General features: G+C 36.8%; 1 protein-coding gene across 1 annotated transcript in view; it reads left to right on the top strand.

Annotated features, from left to right (window-relative positions):
- TAF1B (TATA-box binding protein associated factor, RNA polymerase I subunit B) overlaps positions 1-19,885 on the top strand; it is a 46,044-nt gene that overhangs the window by 20,614 nt on the left and 5,545 nt on the right. The window contains exons 9-13 of the mRNA XM_018088841.2: positions 13,053-13,200; positions 15,285-15,462; positions 15,766-15,812; positions 18,557-18,647; positions 19,086-19,156. Coding sequence (XP_017944330.2) covers positions 13,053-13,200; positions 15,285-15,462; positions 15,766-15,812; positions 18,557-18,647; positions 19,086-19,156 — 535 coding nt within the window. The remainder of the gene's footprint in view (positions 1-13,052; positions 13,201-15,284; positions 15,463-15,765; positions 15,813-18,556; positions 18,648-19,085; positions 19,157-19,885) is intronic.

Below are 19,885 nucleotides of genomic sequence, written 5' to 3'. Positions count from 1 at the left end.
CTTCCTTACAAATGATTTTAATGATATGGATTTGTATTCTTTTTCCAGTTACAAAACAATCTTACTTTTCTTCATATTTGTTTCATGACTTACCCATTTACCTGTGGCATTGAAATTCAAGATTTTGGGATTGTTTGTTTTTTTAGTTTCCCTGCTGCTTACGGCTTAGTCACCTTAACATCTTGTTTCATTGCAGAATATCTATTGTGCTGTTTCTTGTCTTTTTTTTTTAATCCAGGAGATTGCCCTGGAGTGCTACAGGAACAGCACTGCAGTTAAACCCCCTCTGCTTCAGAAAGGGGATCTTTTTTTTTCTGTGTTTTTCCCTTTATGCCATTATTCCACAATAAAAAGGAATATTACGGACTTGTCTGTGAGTGTAGTGACTTACCATGACTGTGTTTGGAGAGGTCTAATGCCTCTGCTTTTTTAGGAGTTAGATGTTTTTATGTTGTCTTCTATACTACTTGAGAACAAGGTTTAAACTTGGGACTTGTGTCCTTGTGCAGTATTACCCAATGTGGGACTTGTCATCCACATTCAAAATGATGATGTAAAGTTAATAGTTTATGTTACAATATGGTTAAATGTTACAGAATTTTGCTGTAGCAAGCAGGTTAAAGACACAGAACCTCAGATTTATACCCTCTCTCTTATTGTCTTTATTACAGGCAGTATTGCAGGTGGAATACCGTTGTTAATATTTGCACCATATAAGCACTTCGTGCCTTGTGACCATCCAACAACTCAGTTGCTTTGTAAAAACTGGTTTGAATTACATGGGGATGTGCCACAAAAATGTATGTGAATCAATTCAGCTTTGTTCAAGCATAGTAAAAGCCATTTTGTTTTGTAAATTTAGCTGACAAGTTTAAGTAGTTTAAGACGCCTCCTGATTTCGATTTCCCTGTGAATGTTGGGGGCAGAAGAACTGTCAAGTAGCCTGGAGGAAAACATAAAATTGGAAGGTTTCTCATGGATTAAGGAAAGACAATTACTCAGTGCTTTGACAGTTACCTGCTGTATATAACCAAAACTAGGAACTGGTTGTAGACCTGGGCTATTGAGGGTAATGGCTCAATTTTAGAAGTAATTCGGCATTCAATCACTAGTAATTTCTAATAATCTCTGCTAACTTGTTATAAAACATGAGGGGGTTTGTATAAAATATGATTCTAGGATTGGTTAAACGATTTATCTATGTTCTGACCAGAAGTAGCATCAGTATTACTGGTTTATTGAAAACTAGTTCTTTGAATTTGTAAATAACAAAAGGAAACTATGACTCCTGTATCTTAGTGTATTACTCGACTTACTCACATTGGAAACCATTGTTTGCATTTTGTTTTAGATACTTTAAGCTGGTTTTGTTTCATTTCCTGCATTCAGGAGCATATCACAAATATTTTCCCGTGTTTGAAGTGTATAAACTTAGATAGGATCTTCCCTGGGAAGCTTTGAAAAGTATCTACCTCTCTCACTGAGAGTATGTTCATTAGATCACTCAAATGTAGATCCAAGAGGAAGGATAGGTAGAGATTAGCAGAGAGACTATTATTAGATCCTTCTCTCTTCTTGCCTACACTCAGCTCTTTTCCTGGAGGTCTGTGCAAGCCTGTAAAGTTTGTGTGCTGTTTTCACTCACAGTGGTAATTCTTTTATCATTCTTTCGAATACTGAAAGACTTAATATCTTCTCACATAATAAAACAGATGACCAGTGACCTTTATTGCAGCACAGGGAAGAGCAAGTTCTGTACCTGAACCATGAAGTGCTCAGGGTAAAGCACATTTTGCGGGGCTGGTGTCACTTAGGAATGGCTGTAGAGCACTCAGCTCATAGCTCGTGGTGTATGTTTATATAAAGCTGTAATACTGACCACTGAAGATCCTTGGAAATCTCATGATGACTTTTTAGCATTGCTAAAAATACAGGTATTTGTCCTGCTCTTCAGGCTGATGCATTTCTTAGGTTTGCTGGTGTCATTCCTTTATTTTTACCCTAAATTGGATGCAATGTGGCTGAGTGCTTTTATACAGCAAACGATAGTTCATTCTTTGTGATCGTTTTATATCAGAGATGCTATTTATGGTACTATAATTTCATCAACTTAAAAGCCTAAGGATTAGCATTTGCTTCATTACAGACTTTGAGTATGTGAATAGAAGTTTATAAACTTGACAGTATTTCTTAAGTGCTGGTGTTTCTTTATTTGTGGGTGTGGATTTAGTCTCCTAATTATAGTGCTCTTCTAGGAGGGACAGATGAACTGAATCACTGTACTAGGGCTTTATGGTTTTTATCCCAATGTCTAAGGAGGAGTAAAATTCTCTGTATACTTTTGTATTTTGAGTATTGTGTGTGGTAACTGTGCTGAAATTGTTATTGTGGAAATTATTTATACCTCTTGGCGGCTGCTTTAGTGTTGCTAATTTGATAGATAACAATGCTATGCTAATGATATGTTAAATGATTTTCTAGTCTGAAGATGGTTTTTTAAATAAAATGGTCTGCTGACCATTTTTGATGAGTAAACCTTGTAGGAAAAAGTAAAATGCATGTCATTACTTAGAGATGCAGAAGTAATTTTTAGAGAATAATGATAATTTTAAACAAAAAGTTCCAGTGAAAACAAAAGTATACCTACAGGTTGCTTAGTCCTCTAAATTCTGTTCAGTCTTGGTTTTTTTCACTTTTCCTCTCTTTTTTCTTGATATAATTGTGAATCCTCTGTTATGAGCAGTTTGGAACAAGTCAAACCTTCCCCTTTTTGTGTCTGCTGAGATATATAACCTCACAGCTTCATAGTTATGGGAATACAAAGGGAGCAATACTACTTGAAATTTCTCAAACTTTCTTCCTGTCCAACAATTCACTTAAATATCTTTATTCTATGTGGAGAAAATGGTATTAAGAAAAATTTATTTGAAGTGTTCTCTGAAAGCTGGTGTTATCGATGCTATTACTTTTATGTACCAGCCTTAGTTTAAATATCTGTGTGATCTTAATTATACAGTTTTCTGTAATCCGTTCATGATGCAGTTTTTGAACATGTGGTTGTTGTAGCCCAGCTTCATTGGAATTATTTTCTAACTCCTGACATCTAATAAAAAAATGGAGATCAAAACAATTTTATGTTAATGTATAAAACTGTCATGCACCTGTATCTTAAATACCGTATGGAATTTTGATTGGGTGTTTTGCTTTTCTTACCCTCCCTTTTCTCAAAGTTGCGGAAGAATTAAGAGGTACAGAGCGTCACAACAAGGATCATCAAACCTAGGGACAATTTTCCTGCATGAAACAATATTATCTACTTACCTTTCAACCTAAAGAAGAAGTCACTAAGAGGAAAATGTGGTACTAGTTTGTAGAACATATTTAGGAGACTATTGTTCATTGTCTCTTCCAATACAAAGACTGGGAGGTGTTAGAAGAGGTTACTGGTCTGCAGGTTCAGAATCAAACAGCAGGAGATGAGGTTTCATACATTTGTGGGTAACTGGTCAAACTCCCTGTGTTAGAGGATGTTCTGGATGTTAAAAGTGCCAGATGCTGACTGTACCAATGCCATGAAGAGAAAGGGATCTGGAACAAAAAAAAAAAAGCAAGAGATCTCACTGCTGACTCAGCCACAAATGGTGTGAAGCTGGACAGACGTTTGGTGATGTCATGGCTTGCTTGGTTCATAAATCCCTCCATGCACATTTTGCTTCCTTGCTGCTGGATGCAAGGCTAAATAGATCTTTTTGGATTCATGTAGTACAACCACTTTTTTGTTTGTTCTGGAATTTCAGTTACGGTTTCAGTTTGTGGTTTTTGTGTTCTGGGGAGAGTTTTTTAAAGATTATAAAACTCCGTTTTTCATTAACTAGTTATCTCACAGTAACTCTATTTTAAGTCATGGTTCAAACCTTTAAGTTAGGTGAACTAAATATGATCCCATAAAGTTTCAGATTTAGAGATCTGGGGATGTTTCTTATTCAACTCGAAAAATGTTGAGGAATGACTAAGTGGTAAAAGTATGCAAAATCATTGCATAAAAGGGGTATGTCTAACCTATGGCAAAGAATTCTAAGCAATGAAGACTGCACATTTTTCTTAGGCAAAAACTTTGCTTTTTGAAAACAGATTTTTTATGCTTATATTTTTCTAGTGATCTTTTGGTTTGTTTTGGTGGAGGAACTAAGGGAATTTCTGGTTCAATAACTCACAATGTAAATTTCCTTGCTGTTGAGTAGTAGCAGTGTTCCCAATGCCAGGAGGAAGAAGGAACGCTTGCAAGAAGCCTGGCCTAGAAATGTGGCAAGAGGAGAAATGCAAAAAGACATGCAAGAGTAAATAAATTCTAGGTCATGGGGGAGCCATCCTCGGCTGACAGAGGTGGAAGTTTAAGGATTTTTGCACTTTATGCTTATACCCTTAATATTTCTAAACAGTTCTCAGTTCTGTGCAGTCCTCTTCTGGCCCTAAAAGTAAGCATATATCTTGGATTTGTGAATAGATGAAGCTAATACTATCTTCTTTTCATTTCTTTTAATAGTGATTAAGGTTTTAAAGTTAAGCGTATGGAATTTAGGAATTGCTGAAGTGGATATGCTTTAGCTGAGACTGTAAGTGCACTAGGGTGTAGTCCTTAATAATTTTGTCTCACAATGTTTCTAAACCAAGATAGTGTCTCAGTTCAGCATGCAGGAAGTGGTGAGATGCTCTGTATGTCTTTTCCTTTTCTTCATTTAATATGTGAGTTTAAGCCCACATTAATGCACACCACGTGAAGCCAACTCAGTTGCAGAATATTTGGTTCTTTCTCATCCTTTGCTGCTGGTCATTCCCCCTCATCATGCGACGCTGCCTGGTGGCTGCTCCTCCAGGGCTGGGCTCTCAGGGGTCGTGTTGTGCTGCTCTGTCACAAGGTGGAACACTGGGACAAAGGCACCTGCCTGAGGCAATGGAGTGGGTTTGTGGCACAGTCATGAGGAAACTCGAAGAGTTTCTAAATGCTATAAAGTGTTCCCTGTATTTAGTTGGGTTTTTTTTTCACACTGGCTTTTTGAAAGGATTTTGTATCCCTTAATAATGTGCTACTGGCTAAAGCCCATGTCTTCAAGTCATCCCATAGCTCACAGGAAACTGCTGCCATTTGGTTTGTCTAACACTCTAGGTTTTGGTGGATTGCATATTTATGTTTTAGTTTGGGTCTGATTCAAACAGAGCAATTCCTGACTAAATCTATTAATGAACTCATGAATGCAGGTCAAAATGCTTGCTGTTTTCTCCTGGAGTGTTCAGACTGGAATGACAAAGGCTTTCTACTTCCCTGGAAAGTATATCCACCAGACTGGCTTTTAGACATGTTCCTCTGTTTACTGAGGTCCTCTTGTCAAAACATTCCAGATCTCATGTGTAAGAGCCTCTTTTCCTGACTAAAATTTGAATGACCTTAATTGCCATATGATTTTTTTATTTCTTTCTCTTAGTGGTAACTATTTAAAGAATTCCAATTAAGACAGAAGCCGGTCATTCTTGTTTATTTTAAAAAAAATATTCTATGAGGGGTAAAATTCTGTCTATATAAATTCTGCTAATCATCTATGCTGCTTTTACTTTCCAAAACAAGCCAGTGATTCCTGCTTTTGTCTGCTGGTGTTTTGAGATACCTTGTAATCTTACTGTGGTTGGGGGTGGGTGTTTTTCTATCTGTGGGGTTTTTTTTCTGTGTAACTCTGTATTTTTTGTGCATTTTAACAGGTGCATGCAGTACTTGTTCAGTAGAAAGCAGTGCAGAATGAAAAGAAGCAAGGGTGAGGCTTTTATTTGAAAGAAAAAAAAGCTGAGGAGGAAGTTCACTGCTGAAAGGGTTATTGTAATCAAGTTTATCATGGGAGCTTGCTGTTGTGTAACAGAAACTCTAGCTTGTCCATACCTGTCTTAAAGCATTACTTAATGAAGAAAGAAAACAAACCTACTGAAATATTTATGAAATTCAATAAAATTTGTTCTCGATCTCTTAAATTTCAATACATTATGACCGTTCAACTTTACTCTCTGTTTGTAGAAAAACTACATTTTTTACAGAAGTGATATTTGTCAGACTTACCCTGTGAGCATGAACAGGTTAATGCTCGAGCATGTGTCTCTCTAATAATATTGAAACTCATTCATTCAAAAACCACTTTAACTGGGTACTGTGTAATGAAAAGCATGTCTTCCTCTAAAGGAGCCTATTGAAAGGTCTGCTAGGTAGCCAGTGAAACTTTTTTCCTAGTAAAGGAGTGCATCTATATTGGATGTTCAGTTAGCTTTTTTCTCTTGTTTTTGGGTTGCTGAGTCATCCTGGTGCCATCTTGAATTCTTCAGTAAAAACTGCCTGTGTCAATGTAATGCAGTCTAATATCCTAGCACACCTAATTTTTTTCTCAAAAATGCAAAACCGTTGTTTATTGAGTCATTTTCTAACAGTAATCTTTTTGCTGTATAAAGATCCTTCTTGTTTCCTCTACAACAATGATCAGGAGTAATTTGGGATTTTAAGATATAGTAGCTGTTGCAGCTGAAACAGTTATTAAAGGAGAGCAAGAGAGAGGCTGCCAGTGTGACATCTATGATTTTCAAATGGTGACTTGAATTTTTTTTTTCCCCTTCTCATTTTTTACCAGACAGATAACTTGGGCAACTTCTTTGCCTGGCATCAAGATGGACAAATTGATTTCCTTTTCCTGTCTTAACCTTTTAGTTACCCTTTCTGTTTGACAGCAGGCTTGGTCTCTTTATGTCTTTCCCAGTGTCAGAAGTCTCACAAGATGCATATTTCTTAGCAGTTATCTAAATGGAGTTGTAGCAGTTTCACCTGTCTTTGTTCTTCTTGTCATTTGGTTGCCTTTTAATAATTCCAGGCACACCCTCTCACTGTTACATCAGCATCTGTATGTGATTCATGGGTATCAGGATTTGAAGACATCTATCCACTCATTTAGGCCACATAAGAATGACTGCATTGAGTCAGGCTCGAGGTTCATGGAATCTGTTCTCCTGTTTCAGAAGGTGACCTAGGAAAGGAGGTAGGAGCAGGGTGCAGTGGTTCTCCCCAGTATACTTTCTCACTCACCAGCAAATCAGAAGCCTGGGACGTTTCTGTGCAGCAGTGGTAACAGTGCTTACAATGTCACAAAAACATGACATGGTTTGGGTTGAAGGAACCTTTAAAGATTCCCTTTAATGTTGCGTTTGTCTTTTCTGTATACCTTATGGTCTGGCAAAGAAGGCTTTCCTGAAGAGGCTACATAGAATCTAACTGTGCAACAAATTTGATTATATTAGGTTTTTTCCAGCTGGGTTAGATGGCAAAAAAAATTTTGAATGTTTCCTATTTTTTAAAAGTTTGTATTCATAATACACAATATTAAAGCACATTTAATTTGTGTTTGATGGCTGTTGTATTAGATTGCAGCTGTTTCAAGTGGGATGATGGTGGTCCCTGAGAGGTAGGTAGGGGTCAGGTAAGGGGGGAAAACAGTGTCATTTAAAAATACATCAGCAAGATTCATTGGTATGTGTTTGTATGGGAGGTAGCCAGATCACTAGTACTGTAAGAATACACAAAAAGCATGGCAAAAATAATCATTAGTAATCTAGAAGTTTAGGCTTGCTGACCACAAGTATGTAATGATTGGTTCACAAGGTCATTTCATTCAGTTTTAAATATTATTTGGATGTAAATTTCACAGTTGATACAGTTATTGTTTCTACTGTGAATTCTTTTATGTAACCTGCATGCACTGTGGCTGGTGTCTTCCCACATCAGGCTCTTGCTACAGATGACCAGATATATCTGAACCACTTGAGCAGCAGGAGCAAAGTAAGGTGAACAAAGTGTTGTGGAGAACTTGACTGCTGTGCTCATTGTTGGTACCTAATTTTACCTTATGTAAAGCTGCTTGGGTTCCTGGGTATGTGTGTTTCAATGCAGTCTGCGTTCAAAGATATTTACACACATTAGGGCAGCCATTTAATTTTTTATTTTTACAGTAAATATATTTTATTGTATGGGCATGCCTTGCTTTGCAGAAGGTTTGAACCAAAATTCTGGATTGTGTTGCGTAAGACCCCTTCTCCAACCCTCATAACTTGATGTTTCCCAAACCTTCAAGTTAAAGGGCTTTCTTAGGCCGTTTCCTGACAAGTTTTGTACACTCTTGTTCCAACTTGTTTTAGGCTGAATTTGTCATCTTAAAAATGATGAAGCCTTGCTGAGTTTTGGATAATTGCAATCATATTCAATTCTAAATGTCAGATGACTCCCTGAGACCTACAAAAAGCCAATAATGCAAAAATGAGTTGGACCGTATTAGATTCCAGTATTAAATGGTCATTAAACAAATCACTTGGGGAAAAAACGTCCACTGTGGAACATAAGCAGCCTAAGTAAAGGTAGAACTTTAGAGAATGTACAGGCATGGGAAAAACCAGTTCTCAAGATGGAAATTCACAGGTAGAAGGATGATGAGGAAGGGAATTGTGCTGCAAAAAAAGTCCTGAACAGGAAAGAAGGAAAAATGGAAGGGAAAATTTAAAGCAACTGTATAATTAATTCTTTTCAGAACGGATAGAACATTATCATTGTAAAATAAACTGAGTTGTGAGTATTGTGCATATGTGAGTAATGCCTTAACGCCTGCAGGGATATTGTCCTGATACACAAGAAGGAAGTGGCCTATATAGATAGTCATTTAAGAGGAGAGTCAGTCAGACCACATTTAAAACAAGAAAATATGGAGCCTGCAAATTATTCTAGAAAGCCAACCAGTGCATATTGTTTTCTACTTGTTGATCAGCAACATTCTGATATTGTCCTAACAAGTAGGAGAGGCTGCAATCTTGGCTTACCCAAAACAATTACCTGTTACTGTGATCTGATTATCATGCTAATAGTTTGGCTCCTCTGCTCCTGAAAACCAGCTTGTTTTCTAATATGGGTGAAAAATGCCATGTAACTTTGAAAGATAAAGACAACCAACTTAAATAGTCTAATGACTATTTATTATCATAAAAATCTTGTTCTAGACACTTCTTCACTGACTCAAGTGTGTATTTTGGAGGGCAGGGGGAAGTACTCTCAAGTAGTACTAATCTTCTGTACTGCTTTCTGGAGAAGACCTGTAGCTACCTTATTTGTCACATGTGGGAATAACATGCAAAGATTTTAAAGACAAAGCTTAAGAAAAGTTCTTGGTAACCTCTGTACCCCATCTAGACAAGTTACAGGCTCTGTCAGCATTCTTGATCAGTCTTGAAGAAATCTCAGCTTGCGAAACTCCAGAAAAGGCTAGCAAGTGGCATAACTTTAAAAGGGTTTTCTGTCAGTCTTCCTGGAATTATTAGGTGCCCTCAAGAGTTTGTAACTTGAGTTTTATTTGTGGCTTTTATACTGTTTCCCAGGTTCTTGAAACAAGGTGAGAGTTCAGTGACTCCATGTGTTGATGGACAGAGGAGTTGTCCTAATATTTAGCACAGAAATACAACTTGAATTTTTTAATTTATGATTGGATAAGTGAAAGTTACAATTGGAGAGAGCATGGCATATGATCTAACACTGTCCTCTGTTGTCCAAGTACTCCTCCCTTGGGGTTTAATCATGGGGTGCTGGAGGCAGAGTTTTTTTACCTGAAAGAAGGAGGCCCCAGCTCTGGATCTTACTTTCCTAGTGGATTTGCTGGTTGACTTCCAGTGCAACTTGTTTTATCAGATTCTTTTTTTTTTTTTTTTGGTTTTTGTTGCTGTTGTTGGCAGAGATATGTAGCTAGATAGAAGGTGATAACTTTTATTAATTTTGAGGCTGCTTTTTTGCTGTATCTTGCTTTTTTTTAATACTGTCCCAACACTTATGGTGTTGGTTGTGTGGAATTTGGGAGTTCTTTCTCTTTTAACCCTTGCAGTATGTTTGAATAAAAGAATAAAATATTTGCAGAATAAAAGATTTGCTGTATGAACTCACAGCTCTTCCAGAATTAAACAGGGTATGCAGTGACTGGTGAAAACAGCCAGTGCTTGACTCCTAAAATAACCCAGTAGTCTCCTCAGTCCTCGACCTTTCAGCCTTTGGCCCTTTGCTGTGATGTATCCCACGGAGGTGTGATCTTGTGCTGGATCCAGCTTATCCTTGCAGCTCACAGTTCCAGAGATGACTGTACTCCTGGAAGCGTGGTCATGACTCAGAGCTGCGTTGTAGCAACAGGAGTACTGCAGTGAATGTTTTTGAGCTTAGGGGGTTAAGCCCTGGAAAGTAGAAATTGATTTGGTTGATCTTTGTGGTCTATTAGGATGCCCTTCCTAAATCTGCATGTCCCAAATGTGTTTAGATATCTTATGAACACACATCAACGAGGAACTGTTTTTGTCTATTAACACTCTTTTTAAAATAAGCCAAGTGGTAGCTCTCAGTCTTAATTTTTATAAAATTGCAAACAAAAGCTTTGAAACAAAAGTAAGTGTTGGGCCTGGCAAGGAAGGTATGATTCAATAGTGCTTAGGATAGGAAGGCTGTCTCCTTGCCCTGGTACAGTGAGAGAAGCTCAGGTAGAAGGTGATAGAGGTGTCTACCTTGAGTCCTTCAATTAAGAGCTGTATTCCTAAAGTACCTTGGTATTAAATTAGACTGTGCAGATAGCTCCACTGGTGATAGTTTAATGTTTGAGAAGGGGATTACTTCAAGTGACTGAATTCCTGGTGTTGTAAATTATTTTCATCTGTGATATGTTATTAAGAAGCTACTAATTCTTTTCATTAAAGGGAAAAGCATATTTCCTTCATATCTAATTAGGAATAATATTTATGTAATGTTCTTATTTGAATTATCTGAGACTTTAATTTTTCTCCCACTACACTCAAGAGAAGTTACATATGATTCAGGTTGTGTTCCAAGATCGTTTTGGTATTCAATTTAGCACTGCTTTTTAAAAGGAATAGAAAGTACTGTGAGCCTGGTCTACTGCAAAACTCTTGTAATGCATGTTTTTCTTGTTTCTCAATTTAGTCCTGGAGCAGTCTGAGCCAATTTTTAACACTGTTTAGAAACTTTAATGAACATGATACAACTTCCTAACTGTTGCAAAAAGTTACATGTGTAATAGTAAGTGACAGCAGAATTATTCATTTGCTTCAGCGTGTATTCATACAGTTAAGCAAGTCTGAACTGCAGTTTGAGGGGAGATCATTTAAAAAAAGAAAATGAAATGTTGGTAATCACTCAAAATTTAAGCACTGGCTACATAGCTTATATTAAAATTTATGAAAACGAATTATTGGATAAAACCACATTTAATTCACCCTTGTTGGAGGAAGTTTTGAAGTTGTGCACAAAGTGTAAACACCTGCTAAATTTCTATTAAGGGAGGGTTCCATATGCGCAAATTGACTTTATAAAATATAAATACATGATAAAGTGCTCTGCTGAATTAGAACCACCAACTAAAGCAGAAAAAGCATTACTTTTTATGCATTTAAAATGGTAAAGTAGCCTGAACAACCTAAATTATTGCTTTGAGAGGTAAATTCAAGTAATCACTTAAAATACAGAGAATTAAGAATGTTTAATGAAACAGTTCAGGTATTAAGAAATGAGGGTCAAACCTTACAGTCTATACTTACACAAACCTCAGGTCCTGTTGAGTTCATTATGAGTAAACATGTCAAAATCTGTCTGTTAGTTATATTCTTCAGTAGCAGGAAAGCTTCAGTAGAAATTGGGAGAATTTTCCTCATGCAGTCAATAGTTTTGAAAAGAGAATTGTAGATTTATTTTCACTAATAAATATGCAAATATGGAATTCTTTTTTTTTAAATAACATTACATTAAAGATTCTGTGGAAGGATTCTAGGGAATGTGGGCCTGCTGCTGAATGGGAATACGCTCACAAAGACCAAGGAGAAGGCTAAAGTGATGAATGTCTTTTTTTTACCTCAGTTTTTTAGAAGCAGGTTAGGGAATATATGAACAAACTGGATGTATGAAGGTTCATGGGCTGTGATGGGATGCTGCCACAAGTGCTGAGGCAGCTGGCTGGCATCATCTCAATGTCACTGCCAATAATTTTTGAAAGGTTGTGGTGACTGCACAAGTCCTCAGGGAAGGTGATCCTTCCTCTCTGCTCAGCATTGATAAGAGACACCGGGAGTGCTGGGGTCCAATTCTGGGCTATCCACTGCAAAGGAGATGTGAATGCAGTGGAGTGAGTCCAGTAAAGGACTGTGAAGCTGATGGAGTGGAGCATCTTACAAATGAGGGTAGGCTGAGAGAGCTGCGACTTCATCCTGGAACTGGAGAATACTCAGGGCGAGTGTGATGTAATATCTGCAGGAGGGTGCAAAGGAGGAAAACCAGATCCTCCTTAATGGTATCCAGTGACAGGATGAGAGGAAATGAGCACAAATTGAAATGCAAGAAATTCCATTTAAGTGTGAGGGAAAACAAAATGTTTTTTCTTTTGTACATAAGGATTGGTGAAACAGAAACACTGGAGCAGATTTCCCACAGGTGTTGTGAAGCTGCCATCTATGGAAATATTTAAATCCAACTGGACATAGTGTTGGGCAGTCTGCTCTAGGTGACCCAAGCAGTGACTTGGACCTGGTGTTTTTATGCAGTCCCTGCCAACCTCCACCTTTTGTGGTTTTCTGATCTCTTAGCTCTTTAGACAGTTCATCATCAATTGCACTTGTAATGTTTTTTTTTCGAAAGCTCTTTCAGTTTTGTAGCATCTGGAGACATACTGATCACTTTACAAAAAAGGTAGAGTGTTGGTTGTGGGTCTGAAACAACTTTCTATTTGTTCCTTATATATTTCATGGGATTTGAAACTAGCACAGGTCTCTCTTTGCAGTACTGCAGTCTGGCTCCATTCTTGCACGTGTGTTTAGTCATAGAGTGCTAAAAGAGTCTGTATAAATAATCCTGTATTAAACAATACAGAATTTAACATTAATAACTAATTTCAAATCATTAACAAATATGGTAATAGAGCAAATGAGTAACACCTTCTAATGGTGTCTTTCAGTCATGGCCTGTGTATGAAGAAGTATACAACAAAATGCTTGAGCTTGCGGCGTTTTTAGACCTACCTCGTTTTCCAGATATAACAGACAGCTGCTTTCTTCATCCAGACATGTTGTGCATCAAGTACCTGATGGAAGCTAATTTACCTGGTAAATATTTTCCCTAGCCTGTGCTGATAAAACTTTTCTGTGGCTTATTAAACTCTGGCAAAAAGGCTTGAATTACTACTTGAAAATTGCTGCTCTTTTCCTCCTAATTTATTCCCATTTAAGCTTGAACTGAAAGATATTTTTTCTATAGAAAGCACCTTCATCAAACATTTAGAGTATGTATTATAGGCCCAGATATGCAAGGGCACTCTGGTGTTGGCTCTCTAAGTTGTGGAGTGGATACTTCATTTCAAATCTTTCAGTATCCATGTGAACTAAGAGGCACTAGTTGAATTCATGTGATTTATTAACTTTAGCTAACTGATTCATGAAGTTGGGACCTGATTGCTTAGCTCTTGAATTCTCATATATAATAACGACTGTATATTCTCTAATATAGAATATGTTTTCTATATTATATAATATTGCATATTAGCGTTAATTTTAATATTGACACTGTGTGACAGATCAGCTGCTGTTTCACTGTATTTATGATTTAGTTCTAAAACTGTGTGTTGTTAAAGTATTGACTCTTTAAGTCTTGAATATTGAATTGTCAAAGAAAGTTCACACACTAGGACACATTGGTCTATCTGTTGGGTTACCATAATTTCTGTCAAATACCACTGTCACTGAAAATGAGTTATACAGACAAACAGCCTGTAAATTAATTTTTTTCCTCAAAGTATTCCAACAATTTGGGAATAGGGTAGGGGGTTAGTGTCTTATTTTGCAATTAGTTACACTGAATAAAGGTGCTTGGGTTTTCTGTTTACTCACAGTTGAATGAAAATAAGATAACCAACAGATTCAGGCCTAAAATTCCGGAATAGAAATTCTGATTTCATAGTTTTACACCAGTGTTGTGATCCTATAGAGGGTCACCTTATTTTGCAAATTGTGAAGTATCAATTGAATCAAAGCAAAGGCTAGAAAATTGTCATTTTCAGATTTATTGCAGTGCTCTTTGAAAATTACTGTAGAAGAAGAATATAATGTCCTTTACTTTTTCCTTGCAACTATGTTTTTTGGCATGTAGAAATATTTTTTTAAGAATTGAAAAAAGCCTGCTGCTGTTGTCTAACAACTCCCCCAAAGAAATAAGCAACGAATTGGCAGTGTTTCTTAGGACACTTAAGTACTAAGGAAGAGGCCATTTAAAGTATCTGAAATAAAATATACTGCTAGTATTTATAAGAAGATATAATTTCCAGACTTTGGTTAAGTTTTACTGTTTTGTACGAGAGGATTAAAAACAAGTTCCTGCTGACCTGTTTGTAAGCAGCAAGAGACTGTAAGTATAGCTGGATTAAGGTTGTACTTAGTCATACATTGCTAACCTTTGTGGAATCTGTTGGTGATGTAATCAGCTCCTGTATTTCTTGCTGAACAGGAAAGGTGAGAAATTTGGGGGATTTGTATCTGTGAAAAATAAGCAGAGTAATAAGAGACTGTATAGATACACTGTTGCTTGTGGACTGCAGTTGTATCTTATTGGCACAACCTGCGCTAGCGGGTGCGAGGGTGCGATGGAGCTGCGTGAGGTAAAGCCGGGTCTAACCTGCCAGGTTTTGTCAGGGGAGCAGCAAATGCTGCCCTGCCACGATCCAACTGCTATTCATACCCAAACAGCTGCTTTAAAACTAGCCCCTGTTCCTCTTCTATGCAGTGCTGAATCTGTCCTCCCATGGGTATTCAGTCAACATGCAGGAAAAAAATCTTGTGACGAATTTTTGGCTTTTGGGGTTTCTTTCGAAACTATATTTATGTGGATTTGTGATAGGCTTACCCAGAAGAACATTCAGGATGATCTCACAGCATCATTTGAGTAACATCAAAACACTATTAAATATGTGATTCTTTTTTTCTCCATGTGAATATGTAATGTCATAAGTGTTTTTCATGGAAGTGCAGTGAAGGTTGCTGAGTATTTTTAAAAATACTCAGCCTGAAAAAAATGGCTGTCAAATGGTCCTAAAATATCTAAATATTGTTTTCCTCAAATGACCAACATATTTGCACTGTAAAAATATTTTTAGTTTGTCTTAACCTACTCCTTTTATGTTTTTATTTATATTAATCAGATGAATTGCATAATTGGACTTGTCGAGTGGTGAAAAAAATCGGTATTGGAGAAGTGGATTTCCTGACTCTTGTACCTGGAAATAAGTCAACAAGAAAAGTGAAATATGATATTCTTGCTGCAGCAGTTATTGTAGTTGTGCTCAAATTACTGTTTTTATTAGATGATCACTATGAATGGTAAGTGTAAAGGCAAATCTGTAGCAAAGCCCAAATTTCAAATAGTGCAAATGATTGTTTTTTGGAGCGCTCCTTCTTTAGAATTAAATTTATAGTATTAGAATTTCAGTTCAGTTCAGTAGGTTAAAATGTACACCTGAAAGTATTTTAGACATGAAATATTACTTATTTTTAAAAATCATTGTTTTGAATCTGAAACTTGGAATAAAATTAGGGTGTCATTTTTGTCAGTTGTATTTGAACTTCATGTAAAAAGTGCAGTATTTAGATCTGCAAAACAGCCTGATTTTTTTATTTTTTCAGGTTACTTTCAGACTTTGCTGAAGAAAGAAATAAAAATAACAAAGAAGGTATATAAATATTCTAGTAGAAGCAATGTTGTGATTTAGTAAGTGAAACAACTTTGTAATCAAGCTTAAAAAGACTTGTCTTATTGATCATTAAAATGTGGTTTTGTCATTTATTCTTTTAGGACAAATCTTTATTCAGAGAAAAGAGTAGATTCTGCTCACATAAAATAGCCTCAGTGCACTTGCATAATTCTTATTGTGCTCGATAAGGGAGTTTGGTACACATTTTGCTAGGTACCTCTGCTTCTGCTTGTGCATGTTTGCCTCTTGTTTTAGAGTTTTGTGCTTGCTGGGTGAAGATGAATGGATACACATAAAGAGGGAATGCACTTTGATCGTAAATGGCAAATACTAGGGGCATCAAACCACATTTATGATAAAATCCAAACTTGTTTAGTCTTGTTAAATAAAATGTCTTAGTGTGTAACATATTTCAGATGTAATCTAGTTTCTTAGTCCAAATAATCTTGAGAGAGTGTGGAAAAGCTAGCAGCAATTAAGATAGAGAAGATAATGGTGTGAACATGGTTCTTTGAGGGCAGAAAGACCAAATCAAAGATTAGAAATCTTCAGGAAGATGTTCCATGGCCTCATCCAGCTCACAGTTGAAGATAAGATCCAAGATGTGTTACAGTGGTTTATCTATTAAGTCTTCCATCCAGTTTTGGGTCCGTTTTGACCCTTCTGCTATTTTTTAAAACTTAAGTCAATAATAAAATTGGTGTTAGCCATGTGTGAGCACAATTACTGCTGTAACTAGAAACAATCATCACTGTTAACTAAAACTGATAATTTTCAAGTGGATACACCAACTTATTGTGGATTCTTTTTTTCCTTTTTATTTCCCTTGAAAACTCGAAGTACGTGATAGTGACAAGAGTGAGAGATGTGCAGCTGCTTTACAAGCTGAGGTTCAAAGCCATTAATGTCTTAATGGGGTTTCTCCCTTATTAACAAGTCTCATTGCCCTTGGGAATTAGCAGCTCATTCTTTGCCCACTTTTTTACTTTAAAATCTGCTGGTGCAAATTGATCCATATGCTCTGTTATGTTGTCCCTGTCCTTTAAATGTTGGGGTGATGGTGAGCAGCTGCACAGAGGAGCTGATGTGAGAATTTCTGTTAGAGCAGTGATTAGTGCCAGAGCTCAAAACTGCCTCTGGCATTTTCCCAAAGTGCTGAAATGAATAATGGTTAACACTGAGTTTTACAGATTCAGTTTATGTTGACTCCATTCCCAGTTGTTAACTATCCTTTCTCTAGTCCTTAAAAAATAGTATTTCAGCTCCTACAATTCTTCAAGACACACTGGAAGCAGTACAATAGATACTTGTAGTTACCTAGTGTGTGTGTTCTATGAACTGCACACATACACAATACAGTTTATGTTCAAATAAAATGTGACTGATACATGTATATGTATGTGTGTGTCACAGAGCTGTGTATTTTCCATTCAGCTCAGCTACATGAACATCAGACTGACAGTACTGGACAGGTAAATGGTTATTACAGTGTAGCATCATGTCTCTGACAATGGTTTTGCGTGTGACAGATGCTTAATATTTCATATGAAGTTTAATACAAATTTCTACCACCCCCCAAACTGCCCTCCGAGCAGTTTAGGAGTATTTACTTAAACCTCTGGGTTTAAGGAGTTGTTAAAAGAACTTGTATTCACACCTTTGAATTTCAAGAACTACTGTAGGGTCTTTCTTCCCTTTATGTGTCTGTTGCTTTTCGAGCCCATCTATATTTGTTTCATCTAGACATCCTGTGGCAGGATAATACAAATAGCAAAACTGCAGATAATAAAAAAACATACGTAAGTTTGATGGTAAGAACAGTATATTCACCTTCAGAGCAGTTCAGATAGCTGGCTGGCACAGCTGAGCATGATGCAAGCGTTGCATGCAGTGCAGCTGGGGTGATGGGGAAATGCAAAGTCTGGTTAATTCACAATGCAGATAATCCACCCACAGGGAAGAAGAGTTGATTGTATTTTAAATATATAAATCTCCACCTTATTTCTGTTTGGAATTCTTATCCTTACTCTACCCAGTTGGTCTGCTTCAGTTTTGTGCCTCTTTGGAGGATCAATGATAAAGATTGTCCTACATGTCATATACTTTCATGCTTTTGCATGTGCTGGTTAGTATTTGTTCACATATCAATGAGTGAAGTTCCTGTGCTCAAAAGCATGGGAGGCTGATACAAAGTGAAGACCATTGTCTAGTTTATCCTTCCAACCCTGTACAGTTTCATGGGCAGTAGTATAGACAGTGATGAGCTGATGAAATTGTGTGAAATTTTACATCTGAGCTTCTTTAGATCTTATTTGTTTAAACCTAGGCTTGAGGTATAGTTTCATTAATCCCTTGAATTCAGCTTTCAAACAGGTGAAGGTACTTCACACAGTGGAGCACTAGTTCATTTGGTAGAGAGGAGGTAGTTGCTGGGCTTAACTTTTTAGAAAAGAGGGAAAAGGTTTGATTTGTTCTAAATCTACGAAGTCTAAGCTAAGGGGCTACTTTGCACTTCTTATGACATGCTATTCTTTCACTGTATTTCTGCATTTCTCTTTCTTATAGAATTAGTAGGTCAAGTAAGTTTTCTTTAGGCACATCGCATTCGGGATAGGTTTGTATACAGGTAGAAGATGCAGGGTTTAACTGTGCAGAGACCACCTTCTGTGTACTGCACATTTCTTTCATCTCTTCCCAACCTAAAATGTGTCTGTTTTATTCAGGTGGTCTGTATTTTGAGTTCAAGAAGTGGTACGAAGTGGTAAAACATTCCTTGGATGTGGAGCAAAAGAAATTGGATGAAGAAAGAGCCAAGTAAGAGGTTTTAAAGTATTTTTTCTTTAAGTAGACAGTTTTACGTGAAATCCTTATCCTCACAGAAATTAAAAAGGTTAGAAATTTGCTCCACCAAGCTTGAGCGAATAGTATGATTAAGTCCCTATCTTAATTTTTTATTTACACTCATAATGTTTATCAAGCTTATTAATTAAATGCTCACTTTCTGTGACATATAGCTTGTACAGCTGAACAATTAACTGATTATAGTACACCTAGGCTTACATGCCTTGGTTTGCCTGCTCTGAAAAAGACTTTCTGGCTCTGTTGGGGGAGAGTGGATTTTAAAAGCACTAACCATTAGATTATTTTGGTTTTAATTTAAAACTCTAGCAGTATTTGTAAGAAATTATTATTCTTTCATTTGTTTGCTCTAGCTTTCTTTTTCTTAACAATTCTTATGTCTCTTACTGGTAGGTACCTGTGGAGATGTGAAAAACCACTGTTTTATTCAGTCAAGAATAAATCTAGAGTTCTAAAGAGAAGACGTGAGTAAACTTTGCTTCTTCCCAGCAATGCAAAAATCTGCTCAGATTTTTCCCATCATAGGAAATCTGCAGGCCTGACTGATAACATTTACATCATAAAATACTTTCTCTCCTCTCTTTCATCTCCGGGTACAATTAATGTAGTACTGTTTTACAACCCGTGGCTGGAATTTTTCAAACACACATAACTGAAACTGCCTTTGCCAGTCTTCCCAACAACCTACTGAACCACATCTGGGAATGAGTACTCTGTCCCCATCTTCACTGTTTTGTCAGCTGCCTTTATATCAATGTTCCTTGTGAATTGTTAAGTCCTTTGGTAGACTTGCACGTCCCTCTTCTCTCCCACTCTTTCTTGGAATCTACTGCAGAAAGCAAGGAAGACTTTACATAAGTAGCCAGCTGCACATGGTGGGATGCAGCTACAGCTACTGTATTTAAGTAACTCTGGCAGTACTTATAAGAAATTACTGGGGTTTACATTGACATAAAAGCAAAGAAACAAAACAACAAAAACCCACTTATCTATGGAAATATGTAAAACTAGAATTTTATTCAACCAAATTAGTTCTGAAGTTCTTCATTCTACATTTAGTATTATCTAGAAAGCAGCAGGTATTTGGAGAGAGATGTCAAGTGTGGTAAGCGGTATTTTTCCATTTATATGCTCTTTCAGTTTCAGGGACTTCTAAACAAGTTGTATAATCCCATTTGGTTTGAATTACTCAT

The sequence above is a fragment of the Manacus vitellinus genome, unplaced genomic scaffold (genome assembly GCF_001715985.3).
Source record: "Manacus vitellinus isolate BGI_N305 unplaced genomic scaffold, ASM171598v3 scaffold_11_pilon, whole genome shotgun sequence".
In the NCBI taxonomy this organism is placed as follows: domain Eukaryota; kingdom Metazoa; phylum Chordata; class Aves; order Passeriformes; family Pipridae; genus Manacus; species Manacus vitellinus.
This window is presented reverse-complemented; position numbering and strand designations above follow the sequence as displayed.